Source organism: Bacillus rossius, chromosome 2 (assembly GCF_032445375.1).
Source record: "Bacillus rossius redtenbacheri isolate Brsri chromosome 2, Brsri_v3, whole genome shotgun sequence".
Taxonomy (NCBI): domain Eukaryota; kingdom Metazoa; phylum Arthropoda; class Insecta; order Phasmatodea; family Bacillidae; genus Bacillus; species Bacillus rossius.
Genome location: NC_086331.1, coordinates 135,375,330 through 135,391,253, shown reverse-complemented (window position 1 = coordinate 135,391,253; position 15,924 = coordinate 135,375,330). Strand labels below are relative to the sequence as shown.

General features: G+C 39.3%; 1 protein-coding gene across 1 annotated transcript in view; it reads left to right on the top strand.

Annotated features, from left to right (window-relative positions):
• LOC134529878 (uncharacterized) overlaps window positions 1-15,924 on the top strand; it is a 95,100-nt gene that overhangs the window by 77,975 nt on the left and 1,201 nt on the right. Inside the window, exons 7-9 of the mRNA XM_063364431.1 lie at window positions 2,347-2,483; window positions 3,597-3,789; window positions 4,953-5,040. Coding sequence (XP_063220501.1) covers window positions 2,347-2,483; window positions 3,597-3,789; window positions 4,953-5,033 — 411 coding nt within the window. The 3' untranslated portion in view covers window positions 5,034-5,040. The remainder of the gene's footprint in view (window positions 1-2,346; window positions 2,484-3,596; window positions 3,790-4,952; window positions 5,041-15,924) is intronic.

Below are 15,924 nucleotides of genomic sequence, written 5' to 3'. Positions count from 1 at the left end.
TACTGATTTGTGCAATTGAGTTTATAATTATCATTAATTTTTATGTGGATAGTTTCTTTAAATTACTTGTGATTACTGTTTTATTACAGTGGTATCGACATTTTGGAATCTGGGTACTCAATGGAGCAAGAACGGTTTTATGAAATATGTTTCATAATTTTAAAAAGGGAATTTTTTAACATCTATGATTTTTTTATAATTTTTCATTCAATTTTCGGGTTTTGAACCGTAAACTTTTGACATGATTATGTAACACGTTTTTATTATGCTGTTATTATAATTATATATGAATTTTGTGGTACCTTCAAATTCATTAGTTTAACATTTTTAATTTAAAGATAGTGGCCAAAATGATGTCACACTTACTGTTGGCATGTAGGTGGCTTTTTAAGCCATTTGTGAACTTTTGAATTTCTTTGATTTTTTGATGGAACGTTTTTCTCTGAAAGGGAATTTCTCCATGAAAAGGAAATTTATTCCTCAAAAATGGGACATTGTGAGCCTTTTTGGAGACAATTATTTTTGTTTGGGAACAACTGAAGGTCAATCTCCTCACTCGAACGCCTAACTTTTGGGGTCTTTTTGTGAAGTTCTCGAGACTGTTTGTTTTCTTATGGAATGACTAGTGTGTGGAATATTTGGCCGCTTTGCGTATTTTTCAAGCTACCTATATATGTGTGGAATGTCACGTGAATTTTTCCTCGAAGAAAAGATAATATTTCCCTCGAAAATGGGATATTTTTAGCCTTTTGAGTGGCTGTTTAGACTTTTCTTCCCTTTGCTTATTAGTATTTTGGATCCTTGATTCTCGGCGTGTGCTCGAACTTTCATCTTTCAACTTGCATCTACTTACATGCCTATAAACTTATCACACACAGGAAGAAAGGTGATCTCTCAAGTCATTTGCTTTCTCAAAAAAAATAGGCTGAAATCCACGACTTACCACAACAAATCTTCTCAAAAAATAAAATTACTACTAGTTTATAATATTTTTTTATTGGGCTATTATATATTTAAAAACATGTTTATATATTTCTCAGCCACACTACTTTTTAATTTAAAAAAAATGTATTTTCTTCAAAAATAATTATATTTACAATGTCTATTTAAATAAGTACATGAGTCTACAGTGTCCCAAAATAGTATTTTGTAACCAAAATATTTGTAAACAAGCTGCAGTACCCAGCGTTGCCCGGGCTGAACACAGGGTGAAGGGGAACTGTTTAGAGATCAGATGTAGTTAGTAATTGTCTTCTTAATTTGAATGTCAAGTGTGTAAAATAATTTATATCACTTTCAGATCCCGACAGACGTTGTTCTGCCAGTTAGTTATTTACCTGGTCTGTATGTAATCTAGACTCTATAAAGCAATATAGAAAAAAAACTGAAAAATAAGGGATTACTAATATTGAAAAGATTCCATTATCTAGCTAATGCTCGGCATGCATTGAAATGCCTCATTCAGTTTTGTTTTGTAATATGTTTGAAGTAGTTACACATATACAATTAATCTATCCATGTCTCTGAATATATATTTATCTCTATCTACATCTATAGTCCTATACATCTATGTATCTCTCTATCTGTATTTATCTCTTTATATCTACATATATACCTCACACTATCTCTATGTATTCTATATGAGGGTACTGATTGCTTCGTTGTTAATATCACACGGGTGTTTTTTACTTGTATGGGAAAATTAAGAATTATAAGGCATCTAGTGTGTGGCAACAATGTTAATTGGCAATAGGAAATAAACTTCTAGCGCCTGCGGCATTGTCAACACGCACTTCGTACGTGTACTGCATGTTGTATCTAACCCCTCCAACACATTTGATTCTAAATTTGACTTTTAGTAAGGATCCCTAATGTTATTGATAATATAATATAGCCTATAGCCTTCCTCGATAAATGTACTATCCAACACTGAAAGAATTTTTCAAATCGGACCAGTGGTTTCTGAGATTAGCGCGTTCAAACAAACAAACAAACTCTTCAGCTTTATAATATTAGTATAGATGTGTAATTTTGTTGAAAACATTTATATTTTTAATGGTGTTCTGGTTGTAAATGTTAGCTCAGCTTAAACCAAAAGCACATGATTTTATGCTTTCCAGCGAAATGACCAAATATAATTTATTACACTATTGGTATAATTGTTGCGTAAAATGTATGATTAAACCAGTTTTCTCCTGAAAATTAAGATGTTCTATGGTAACTATTTATGACACACAGAAATGAGAGTAATGTTATATTGTCCAAACAAATTATTGATGTGTGGACTTGAAATTAGATATCCAGAACAGAAAGATAATTAAAGTATAATTGAATTTTCGTTAACAGATATCAGAAGAAAACGACTCGTACGATAGCAATCGCAGTGAAACTTCTCGTCTCGCTATTCGGCCAAAATATACTCCAGCCGAAGATAAAATCCAAAATGAATTGAGAGACATGCAAAGGAGAGAAGAAGAGTTGAGGTAGGTTAAAGTTAATGTAATTTCCAATTATTTGATTTCTTAAATATTGAAGTTTGCTTGCACGGTCGGGTAAAAAAATCCCAGGTATAAACTTTGAAGGATAATTAAATGAAATAACAAATTCTTTGTCTCAAGTCATGACTGTGCAATCGGGCCTTAGAAATATTGGTTTACAGAAACATTGTTTTTTATTTATTTATATCGATCACATATAAGTGTGAATGCTAACATTACTGGATGTCACGGTGCGAGAATTGATTTTTTGCGTACGATTATTCAACAATGATATTTGGATTTGAGTACAAATTTTGAATCTTTCATTTGGTAAAACACGAAAAGAAACTTGTGTTTATACGTTTATTATTTTTGATAAAGCCCAGTTGTTTTTTTAATGATTTTAATAATAATAAATTAATTTTATTGTACAAACACTTAACATCTCTCATCCGGAAACACACAGATCCACCATTATCAGCCTGTTAATGTTAGATGTATACATATATACTATAGCGCAATAAAACAGTTTTTACTGGTCAGTATAGTATATTACTAACATGTCTTTTAGGACTCAATAAATTCCAACTTTAATATGTTTTGTCAGTGTTGAGTGACTTGTTAGAGCTGTTTGAGTTGACAAACGGCATCGCAGTGCTTCGGTGTCCTAGAGGCTTGCTTCAACACAAATTAATTTCAGCACTGATTTGAATGAAAACGATATCCAGGCTGCATACCCAACTATCATTATTCAAAAGAATTATGAGCTGTTTAATCATAATTTTGGGCATCCGTTGAACTGTTGAATTCAACATTTATGTAATTATCGTTGGCAATATTAACATTTTAAACAGTGTAGACACCAAAAATTGTGTAATGTTTTTGGCTGTTTGTGATAGTATCTAACAGTTTTCCGTCTTGTTGGTTCTTTAGTCTGTGGTTAAGTATCATGACATAAATGGTTGAGAACTGTACAAGTGATCTGGTATACGTTAATAAAATAGAAGTGACTCTTAACAAGTTTTGATGTTAACTTCATGCAATAAAACTAAATTTTTCATGTGGAAAGTGTTTGTTCAACTTACTTGTAGTGTACGATATTTTTTTGTTTATTGGCAGACTGCAAAGAGCTCGGATGTTCGCTAGCTCACAACCCAATCTTTTGTCCATCATTGATGACAAAGAGGAAGAAACTCATCTAAATAGCCTTGACGATACCCACATTCTCAGAACAAGTCAATCCAATCCCAATCTTTTGGATGCCACAGATTTCAAGACAGTCGAAGAGGGTGAAATTTCGGGTGAAGAGAAGGTATGTACATGCACATGGTAGGATAAACCCTTTATGCCCTGAAGTATGTAACCTAAAAACATTGAAAAATATGCAAAAATTTTGTTTTTTTTATTTAATTGTCTACAAAAAACCTAAAACATTCATAAAAATTTTTAACAGTTAAACTTATATGCAAAGAGTTTTTATAAATTATAATTGACATAAAACTATTTTATTTTCAATGGTTTCTATTTTATTTTCAATGGTTTCTGAGTATAAATTAATTTTGAGTGTGTATTAAGTTTTAAATTACTTAATCCACAATTAATTAAATTGAAAACAAATGTTTGTGTAAAGACATATTTTTTAGATAATTTATATTTTGATTATACTTAAGAATAATTAACAGGTTTAGCATCCACTTAGATAAATTTGAAATATATGATAATAAAAATATATTATTAATTTTGATTCAAGCGCCCTGGGTGCTGCATCGACAATTCCACACACTCTGACGCCTTCACAGACTTCCTGATAAATAATTACTCTAATCTTAAGTTGTCTTACTATCGTTTAGTTATTGCCCATAAAGTAAAGAAATTAAGATTCTTCCATATTATTGGTTAACATTATAAGTAATTAATAAATATCATTTTTAAGTATTAATCATTCAACCTTGGACAGTATAACATAAATTGTTTAATAACAATGTGCCAACATTCATTTTAATTATATTCACTGAGTTTGAAGTATATAATATTATATTAATAAGAATTGAACACGTCCATTTTATTATTTAAAGAAATTGCCAGGAAACATGCTTATTGTTTGTCAATTGTTTGGATATATTAGGTATGGTCATTTTTGTTTTGTTTTGAACACCATCGGAACGTCTATTGACTTTTTGTAGGTCATTTTCATATCAAAGACCATCACAATATGCTGTCACTACTTTCAGCCATTGGTACAAAAATTATCATCTCGATTCACTCCCCATGCCATGTTTATACTGCTCCTAAATTACAGTACTAAATGTTAAGTGTCTTCACCACAAATATGCATACGGCGCACGAGCTTAATGCGTAAATATTGTGCGTAACTTAAATGTGTTATCAAATTCGCATAATCTGTTTGTATATAAAAATTATTTTACTTTTACGAGTACTGGAGTACCTTTCACTTAATTTTTTTTTTCCTGTCAGAATTTTCCTCTTGGGTCACGGAAAAGGAATTCACTGATTGCGGAATGGGAGAGCAGAATTCAACAAGCAACAGACCATTGACACGCAGGTAAGGTTAAGAATATAATAAGTTAGTTGGATTAAAGACATTTAACTGCATTTAGTAATTTTTAATTATTTTGCCAGCAAAAACTAATATTAGCTAATGTTTGGTTGGCTCAACACTAGCGTTGTGCTAAGGCCGTAAAACTACATGTACAGCAAAGTCTCCAAAAAATTGTAATGCATAAAAAATTTGTAGTACAAAAAGTTTACAGTTTCAATCTTGTATGATTATAACTTTATAACATTTAATAATTACTTGGACCATTATTGATCTTTTTTTTATCATAGAGTTGTAACATTTCCACTTAACCGATTTGCGTAGTATGATATTTAGGTTTCTTTCAATATTCCCTCAATATAAACGTTTTTGTTCAGTTTTACATATTTGTAAATGTTTTTTTAAAACTCTCTTGTTTCATGATAAAATCTGCAAAAGGTTTTGTAGCTTGTAAAAATTTCATTTAACAAAAATGTTTTAATTTTTGGCCGTCTGTATAAATATCGTCTAAGAAATGTATAAATATTTGAACCATTTACCTAATTTAGTTGTAAAAATTTAGCTTTTTCTTTAAAAAATAGAAACAATTTTAATAGTTAGAAATTGTTTTATATACTTAGTCTAAATAGATTGTTTCATTTTTATTGACTGACAATTACACTTTATTCAATTTTCGAATTACTGAACACACAAAAAGCTTCAGGAAAGATTATTAGATAACATTTTATTTTGAATAAGAGTTTCTTTGTTCTTCTATATTTTTTAAGCTCTTCCTTGATTAACTTTTAACTATTCTGTGTAAATTAAAAGTTACAAAAATATCTGACATTATTTTATTAATTTTATTAATCTGGTGTTCAAGAGTTATAGAATTTTAGTATTCGAATTGTGAATTTAAATACATACTTATTTGTTGCGATTTATTAATGTGGGGAGAACTGGGTTTGTAATTGAGAGCCCCATTAAATTTTTTTACAGTTTTATTGATTACTAATATTTACACTAAACACAAATCACTGACACTTACAAATGCCAATTACTCAATGTTTGCAAGTTGTGCAGTTCGCACACCTCGTGGGACTCGGTCGTCCAGTCCAACTCGAAGGGACGAGAGCGGCTGATAGCGAGTCGCGTCATCCCGGGCCGACCCGACGCCCGAACAGTCGAGAAGGACGTCGTTAGCTCACGCGGCGGCCCGCGGAATTCCCAAGGCCGCTCAGCGAAATGAGAGGGCAAGTGAACCGTAGTTGTAGCCATGGGCAAAATGTGTAGGATTCCCAGCGGGCGAGGGTTACGGGATAATGTTTATCAACCGTTTGAAAGTTATGATTTTACAAGCGTGAGTGGGACCCCTCAAAGAGGGTTTTTTGATTCCAGGGGTCTCCGGGATCTGAGCCCATGGATGTTGGTTTTTGAAGTGAAACTTCTTTGCTGAGGGGGTTATACAAAAATTCCGATTGCATGAGGGAAAATAGCTAGGTACGTGGTGGGGGAACCAGCAGAGGACGAGAGGGCATGCCACACACTTAAAAAAACATACTTTTACACAGGCTTTAACACTTATCAAAACCTTTATACTTTTGCACACTTATAAACAAACACCTTTATACACTTTTTGCACATTTGTGCACCATTTTTGCACATTTTGCACATTTTGCACACTCGCACACTTGCATACTTATGCTCTTGTCATCTTGTGTACTCGCTCACTTTACCCACTCGCTCATCCGACCCACGCGCGCTCCCGTGCTCTTGGGCACTTCCGCACTTGCATATGGGCGGTTGTTTCTTGGGGGTGGCGCGTTGGTGCGATTGGTGATCGCTGGAGCAGCCTTGAGAGGGCTGCACGTGGTGGCGTGAAGCTCAGGATTAACCATACAATGCTGCAGGGATAGGAGGGTCGCGGCGGTAGAAACACGCCTGCGCCTGACGCCACCCCGACATAGGCCGGCCACACACGCTCCGGTTTGCCTCAGAGGTCTGCCTCAAGGCGTATGTGTCAGTAGTATACCTGCAATTATGGCGCAAACAGACGATGCTCTCGCTTTCATTGGATTGCTTATAGCAATGTGGAAAATGAAGACACAGAAAGTGAAACGAAAAGTGTCGTGCAAAGATTGGTTAAAAAATGACAAAAATATTCACACATAAATTTGTTGAATGAGCTGAGATTCTCGCCAAAAGATTGGCATATTTCTTAAGGATGGACGAAGATACATACTTGAAACTCTTGTAGCTTGTGGCACCAATAATTGGGAAATATGACATCCAACAGGAAATCAAACAGATGGAAATACCACAATGTCGGCTCATAAACTTCGTCAGCACCAATTCCACTTTTATTCGAATTCTTCACTTTTTTCGCTTCTGCGGATGTTACTTCTAAATTTATTAATTTTTAATTACTACATCTGTGTTGGCAGTAGGCTCTATTTCTTTAATTTTTTTCCACTACTCGTCAGCAGCCCCCTCGTTCTGCGATCATGATATTCTTTCGCTTTACTTGTCATAAGCAAGGAGAATCCTTGTACAGATTAATAAATTCCGTCAATACTTAGTGTGTTCGAGAAGACACGGTTACCACAGAAAGTATTTTGACTAACATCACTCGCGGATGTAGGGGGAGCCACTGACAGGTCGCCTCAAGGTCTGCCTCATCTCTGGTCCACACGCACCGGAAACGTGTGAGGGAGGGGCGTACCTTGAGGCGAACCAAGGTATTTTCGATTTTCACTCCGGTCGCCTCTTTCCAGAAAACCTCAAGGTGCAATTACATACACACACTCCGGTCTACCTTAAGGTTCTGTACGTTAAGGCAGACCTCTGAGGAAAACCGGAGCGTGTGGCCGGCCTTAAGGGAGTACTTGGGCAGAGGGAAACACAACAGGGTTTGAGCTTATTGTAGTGCACATGCCACCGGCCATCTTCGCAAGACAATATTGTTCTTTCATGTAAATATTATTTTAATTACTTGTGTAAATCAGTATTGTAAAAAAGTGCTATGTGATAATTTTATATTATTTGAGATCATACCCGCACTATTACTGTTTTCAATTATTATTTTTTATTCAGTTAAAAAGATTCATCTCTACACATACCTAATAAGCAAGACGTTTCACGTTTTCCTCTTAACGTGGCCTGTTAGCACCCATTCCCTCCAATTCCTTTACCTGGTTTACTCAGCACCAGGGGCGCAACAACAGGGGGGGGGGGGGGGGCAAGGGTATTTTGCCCCCTCTCTGAAACCTTGAAGTGGGGGCAAACGGGGGCAAAGTAAGTGCTGTGTAATCAATTTTTAGATAATAAAACTGCTTAAATAGCACCATTTTTCACCTTGAAATACAAATTTTCCCGGGGGAGGACCCCCGGACCCCCTGCTTCAATAGGGGGGATCAATGATTCTTTATAAAAAGGTATATTGCCCTCCCTTTGGAAATTCAGTTGTTGCGCCCCTGCTCAGCACCCCTGGCCCAGTTTACCCTGGCTGTACACACGGTCAGTCTTGATAGTCTTGATAGTCTTGATAGTCTTGATAGTCTTGATAGTCTTGATAGTCTTGATAGTCTTGAGAGTCTTGATAGTCTTGATAGTCTTGATAGTCTTGAGAGTCTTGATAGTCTTGATAGTCTTGATAGTCTTGATAGTCTTGAGAGTCTTGATAGTCTTGATAGTCTTGAGAGTCTTGATAGTCTTGAGAGTCTTGAGAGTCTTGAGAGTCTTGATAGTCTTGATAGTCTTGAGAGTCTTGATAGTCTTGATAGTCTTGATAGTCTTGATAGTCTTGATAGTCTTGATAGTCTTGATAGTCTTGATAGTCTTGATAGTCTTGATAGTCTTGATAGTCTTGATAGTCTTGATAGTCTTGATAGTCTTGAGAGTCTTGATAGTCTTGAGAGTCTTGAGAGTCTTGAGAGTCTTGATAGTCTTGATAGTCTTGAGAGTCTTGATAGTCTTGATAGTCTTGATAGTCTTGATAGTCTTGATAGTCTTGAGAGTCTTGAGAGTCTTGAGAGTCTTGAGAGTCTTGAGAGTCTTGAGAGTCTTGATAGTCTTGATAGTCTTGATAGTCTTGATAGTCTTGATAGTCTTGATAGACTTGATAGTCTTGATAGTCTTGATAGTCTTGATAGTCTTGATAGTCTTGATAGTCTTGATAGTCTTGATAGTCTTGATAGTCTTGATAGTCTTGATAGTCTTGATAGTCTTGATAGTCTTGATAGTCTTGATAGTCTTGATAGTCTTGATAGTCTTGATAGTCTTGATAGTCTTGATAGTCTTGATAGTCTTGATAGTCTTGATAGTCTTGATAGTCTTGCGAGGCTCAGGGCTGGGCGAGCACGCCCCCGTCTCCTGTATCCGCCCCCCCTCGCCCTTTTCTGTTAACAGGGCTGAAAGCAGCGCTTTTGGCCACGTTAGCACGTCAAGTTTGCCGCGCCTGCCTGCACAGGCGATACCACAGCATGCGTCTTGCTGACCTGCAGGCTAGGCATCCCCCCCCTCTCTTAGTCCATCCCACTTGGGAGTAACCAGGCTATGCTCAGCTTGCTACCAGGCTCATGTGCGCGATCTAGTGGGAACCATAGGAACTAACCTTCCACCCTTATAGTTCCAGGAGCCTGTAACCCGGCAAGAGTAGACCGTTCCTTGACCTAGGGCGCAATCTAACAGCTTAACCACCATCTAATGGTTTAACCGCCAATTCATTGCTCGAGGCCTCTCCCTATAGTTACTAAGTCTTCCGAGCGGCGCCACCTTACAGGTCGTCACCACCTCCACCTGCCTATCTCCGCGCTCTACTTTCTTGTCGAGATTGTCCCCCCCCCCCCCCCCAACTTTCCGTTTTGACCTCCTTGCGACGTCCTGCGCATGAATACATTGTTTTGGCCTAGACCCTCTGCTTCTTGTCGCGAAGCAGTAGGAGCCTCTGTACCGCCGTAGTGACTGGACGTAACCTCGGTACTCGCCAGAGTTCTTTGACTTGTGTAGAATCAGTGGAGGAGTTTTTTCGTGCCACATGTAGTTTTGATTTTTCTCTCGTTTTCTTTAAGTATGTTATGCCACACATTTAAGAATGGAGTGTTCTGTGCTCGTGTGTCTTCAGGGCTTGTTCCACATTGCAAGTTGTCTACCCATATAACTGGTAAGTGTAAGCTGACTTTTATATCCTTTCAGCCACTATTGTAATGTCTCTGCATAGCTTCGGGCTCAGTAATTTTCTTCATAATTATTTTGACTACATCATTTTGTTATGCAGTGGGTTCTAAGTTATTCCTATGGATCCTGCGCCTTCACTGGGTCCCAGACTCGCGAAACTTGTCCACTTTCTTCGCGGTTTAGGCCTTTGAGGAGGCATCTTCAAAAATGCAGCTCTTCGGACGCCTGCTGAACCCCTTCATTTAAGGGAAGCTTCTAATTTTTCTTCTGGGTATCTAAATGCTAAAACACTAAAAATATCTGTGCTATTTCCTGATAAGTTGTTTATTAAGCACATAATTTAAAAAAAGGGCCCATTTTCTTATTTTCTTTATTCTTTGTTTTGAATAGCTTTTCTCTTGATAATGTGAGTAATAAATACCACTTTGTTTTAACAAAAATACCTGTAGTAAAGATACATATAAAAGGCCAATAAAGTGTGTCGTACAACAGCTATTAATTCGTGTTGATTATTTTCTCGATTAAAACTGATAATCTTTAAGGTTCCGATCCACTTAAATAATATTATTTCTCCTTACAAAATTATTATGTTGCGATAAGTCTCTCGACCTTTGTATTTTACTACGAAAAGAGAAACCATCAGTACCCAAGACTATTAATAAAATATCTATCACAGAGAGAGCCTTTTCAATGCATTGCACGGTAGAAGACAATTACTAGCCATGTCGCTATTTGTGCGCACTAACTAGCTTGCAGTCTTGCGTTATGCGCATGGGAACACACACTTTCTGCTTAACAAATTCCATTGGTACTTACGAAATTCGATAAAAGCAAACACACATACCTTTAGCTCATTTGTGCGCAATGCCTCTAAGAGTTAAGAACAGGGAACACATCAGTGCAGCACACTTAAACTCGCTGATAAATAATATGCCTTTCGATCTCCACATTCCAGACTACAGATAATGTGGCCCAGGGGAAAAAAAAAACTAGCCACAGATCTAGGCTCCAGGCGATGTGGACATAAATTCTCTCGACAAGAAGTGCAAGCGGCACGATATTGCCTACATCTTCAGCAAGGATCTGGAATCTAGGTACTGAACTGACGGATACTAGCACAGGAAGCCGAAGATATAAGTAAATCACTTGATGCAGGATTAGGAGAAAAAAAATCGTGACGTGGGGCATACTGAAAGACATGAAGGCCAAAAGTAAAATAGAAATACTAGCCAAGCCAGGACCCACAAGACCAAGACTTCCACGGTGCAAGGCATGCATAAATCGATAAAAATACAAACTCCCTACAAGAAGATTACTGGCGGATTGTCACCTCGACTTTTTGCCGGCATTTGGTGTCCTTGGCGGCCTCATCGGTGCTACGGTGAAGTTTGGGCCGTCAGCACTTCGAAGAACGAGAGCAAGCAGTAGGAGGAAGCACGAAGACACAATGTCAACATGGAAACCATTACCACGTGTAAAATAAATGGCATAGGGCTCTACTTACGACTTCACAAAGCAGGTTGGGGCATGATAAAGAAAGAATTGAAAAAATCCTAAGTTCTCGGCCGAAACACCCGCTTATCAATATTCATTTAATTAGATACCCCGCGGACTGAAAATACCTAATTTCCGAGGAGTGTTCATGTGAGACAATTTACGTAGAAAGCTAAAGACACGCAAGTGTGCAATTATTAATTTAGATGTTTCTACAGGCCATGACACGCACTGGGTGGCATACATAAAGTCTGTAAAAATGGCTGAGTACTACGAGTGTTTCTGTCATTTGATATCTCCACCATTACGTCGATACCTGCGTGATACTACGCTGTGCTACAACTACGTAACTAAACAGTCGCCCTACCAAATAAAATGAGACCATTTGTGCCTTCACTTTCTTCTTAAGAGAAAAAATTTTATTTTTTCCTACAAAAGTATTTAAATACTTCACATTTTTTAAAAATAAGCCAGTCATGTTTATAACACTTACGTTGAAAGGTCATAGTTCAGATCTGCGGGTTGTCCATTTTCCGCCTCTGATTTAGATGGATAGTTTTGGATTGGACTCGATTTTCAAAATATATAATGCCTTTCCGAATATCGACGAAGATTACTGAAAGATCTGCTGCTTGAATGGGACCACTCAATATAAGCGATTACCTGTTGGCTCTTACGATTTTGAAATTGCAAATTTCATCAAAAAAATTACCACCATATGATTACTTTCAACTGCTAGGAAATCCAAACGCCCAAAAAAACATTCTAACATGCAATGTTGATAGTATTTGAACCAAAGAAGTACGCTGCAGGAAAAACACGAATCTGCACATGCAGTAAACGTTGCATGTGAATATAATACCAATAAACATCAGTTTGTCAAGTGGGATGTATCTCAACGGAAGACTAAACCGAAGGTTCCGCCAGGATAGAATTTTATTAAAATTGCCACAAAGATTTATTTACATTCGTCATTGTAAAGAGCGCACGCGAAGTTTTCAGAATCGTTTAACAGCGAGGAAGCTCGGTGAATTTTAGAAATCTAGAAATAACTTTACGTCTGTTTTTGAAGCAATCGGCATAACGTTTGTGACACCGGACAATCATAAAAGAAATCGCATTTGTATGCAGAAGATTAGTTCTCTACCAAATGTCAGTGTATTAACATCTGACAGACTAAAGTTTCTTCTCAGTATAGGGCAAGAGTCTAATAAATATGGAAGACCTGGTAATTTTTGATGACAGCATTACGAAAATTTAACTGCACCAGTACCAGCCTCCTGCTCGTATCGTACGCCCTACCATCTAAAGTATGGTCTGCTGTACAGCACCAAAATATCTGTACATTGTACTCTCAGTTGTTTCTATGTATTTGTCGCGGCCTCGTCTCTGGTGTGGTGTGGAGACGGGGTGGACGTCGCTCGATCGTTCGGTAGTCGTGATGTTTGCCCGGCGCCAGCTCTTGGGTAGAGCAGGAGTGGACCATTCGGCCCAGTGCAGCTGACCGAGGACGTGCTGACGAGGAAGGTGCCCGCGGGCTCACAAGGAGTCGCTAGCAGATGGGTGGGCAGAGAGAGGTAGTATGAGAGAGAGAGAGAGAGAGAGAGAGAGAGAGAAGGAGAAGGAAGCCCACGGTCTCACTAAGAGTCGCTAGCTGAGGAGAAGGAGAGAGAGGTATTCCAATAATTCCACTTTTTGCTGTGTTGGAATTTATTCTCCCAGATTGGCTGGGAGAGGAGAGTTTTCTAGGCCGCCGATCCATCATATTGCCATCCGGGGCAGTTAGTGTGTGCGAGACCAGAAACCGAAGTTTCTATAACTCGCTTAGTGCATAGTAAATCAGGTGCACCCCACACTTTTGTAGAATCACTTGGATCAACGGGCGGGGCGCGTGTCTTGTGGGATAAGTTTGGCACACGGGCCTGTGTGTGCGCTGGTATGTTGTGTAATGCTAAAAAAGTTACGTGTACCTAATTCGGCGGGGGAGAGAAGCTCCCCACCAGCTAGATCGGCTAACTGGCGTGATGTAGTGTCGTGTTGGTGTGCAATAGAGGCTTGTCGGTGTGCTGTAATTTCAAGTAACCTAGTTAAATTCGGGTGTGGCGTGTAGTGTAAAGCTGTGCAAGCCATTGTCTAGGCGATTTTTTTTCCTAGCCTAAGTTAATTCTAAGTGTGTAGGGGCGGGTCCAGGTTAGGGGAGGACCTAAGTGTGTCTCAGGCCGAAGCCTATACACTCTACCATGCGGGTTTTTAACCATGCAGGACAAGGGCGCGTGCATCGTGTGCTTATTGGGGTTTACTGGCCAGCCATGGCTGCGATTGGCGCCATGACTGACGCCCCATTGGTCGCCTAGCTTAAAAGCTAGCTAATGTGACCCAGGTAAAACCTGCATAGACACAGGGAAAACCCTGGGCCGGTTCATGCGGGGATCAAATAACATGCATTACGGAAGCAGGTAACTACTGGACAAGAGGAAGAAGGGTCCAGGTAAGAAGAGTTGGAGGGGCTGAAAAATCAACCTTGGTGGAGTTGGGTGCTTGGGCCTTGCGGCCCGCATTTAAAGTTGGGAGCTCCTGGGTTATTATTAGCCAGGGGCGCATGCGCCCCCAGGGGCGGGCGACTTCACGTCAGCCCAGCCACAGCTGCCCAGGCAGCCACAGTTAAGACAGAAGTGGGCAGACGAGCCAGTAAACCGGCTCGAACTGCTGGCTCTCGGAGCGAAAGGCAGCCTGACGTTGCACCATCTTCATCTTCCTTCTTCAGGTCAACAGCAGTACTTTTCAAGCCAGGGTGGGGGGAGGGAACCAACCTCGCCACCCAAAATCCCCGAGACGGTTTAAGGTCGCGCCGCTCGAGGCTACTGCTGCCACAGCTACAGCAGCCCCAGCTGAAGGTCCCTGATGTCTTCCTTCAGAGTTCCGATGCATTTCAATTCCGTTGCGCGCGCAGCAGTTCACAGCTCCGCAAGTTCCAGCCCGCAGTTCGTCTACACTTCGCTACTATGGCACATCGAGCTCCCCTGCGGTGCCTTCGCCGACGAAGCTGCTTCCTGCCACGCGCCGAGCTACATTCAGGCTACTTTTCACCCCGATAGCCGTGATAACGACTCCACAGGCCGGCCATTGGTCCGCGGACTGCTATTGGTTATTCACAGCCACCCCAGCGAGATTGCAACTCTCGAGCTGGGCTCCCGTATCCGCCACCCGCGGGACGCAGTCGGTAGCAGTTGGCGCTGCTAGGCCGCCCCCAGCACGCACACAAAACCCACACGCACTGCCAGCCTTCGGTTACCCAATAGGGCGCAGGGAACTCCCAGCCAACAGCCCGCGAGAGAGATGCGCACGCCCCGTTATATCTCTTTTGATCTTTTGCATTTACAATATTATTTACACGTCTACAAAACATACTTACAATGTACACTTAATCTACATAAATATTTACAATAATAACATATATAACATAACTATAATACATTGTCTCTTTATATTTACAACTGCCATCTGGTGACGAGTGGTGGCACTACCAGGGCCATGGCTGGAATATTGTGCCGCGGACAGGGCTGTGACCCGGGTTTTTGTTTAAATAAAGAGGAGGTACGACGTCATATTAGAGGCATGCTAACAAAGGCAGATGGCACACATCCGACCATGACAAAAATATCCTGTATTGTTATTCTTTACCTAATCGAGCGCAATGTATATGTACTTAATAGCATCGAAGTAGACCAGACTAGATGTGGTCATAACATTCACTTTGAAAAATTACCTTTCGCTCATGCCGAAAGAACTGTCTGCTGCAAAAATGGGGCCTCGAAGATGAATACAAGCCACCTGTTTATGCCGAGGAAAGTTCGAAGTTTGTGTTCCTCTATCCATGATTCTTGGATTCGCTGAAGACTACAAACATATAATCATTAACTTGAAACAAGAGCTCGTACTATTTCTAAAAAAAATATGCACATTAATGCAATATTCGCTGTGGCTGAAGATTCACAGGATATATCGCTAACACTACAGACTATCGAGTTAATGCTGCCACATGTCCAAGTCAGTACGATCGAACGTATCAAGATGCTGAAGAACATAAAAATGGCAAGAACATCAACGTACCATTCAGTTCCCGGAGAATGCCTCAGTCAGTGTATCAACTGAATAGTATCTAAAGTCCAGCTTCAGTACACATAAACCAAGATACATCGTATCGGGTTTTAATTTGGAGTACACCTCAATGCAGAAATGAGA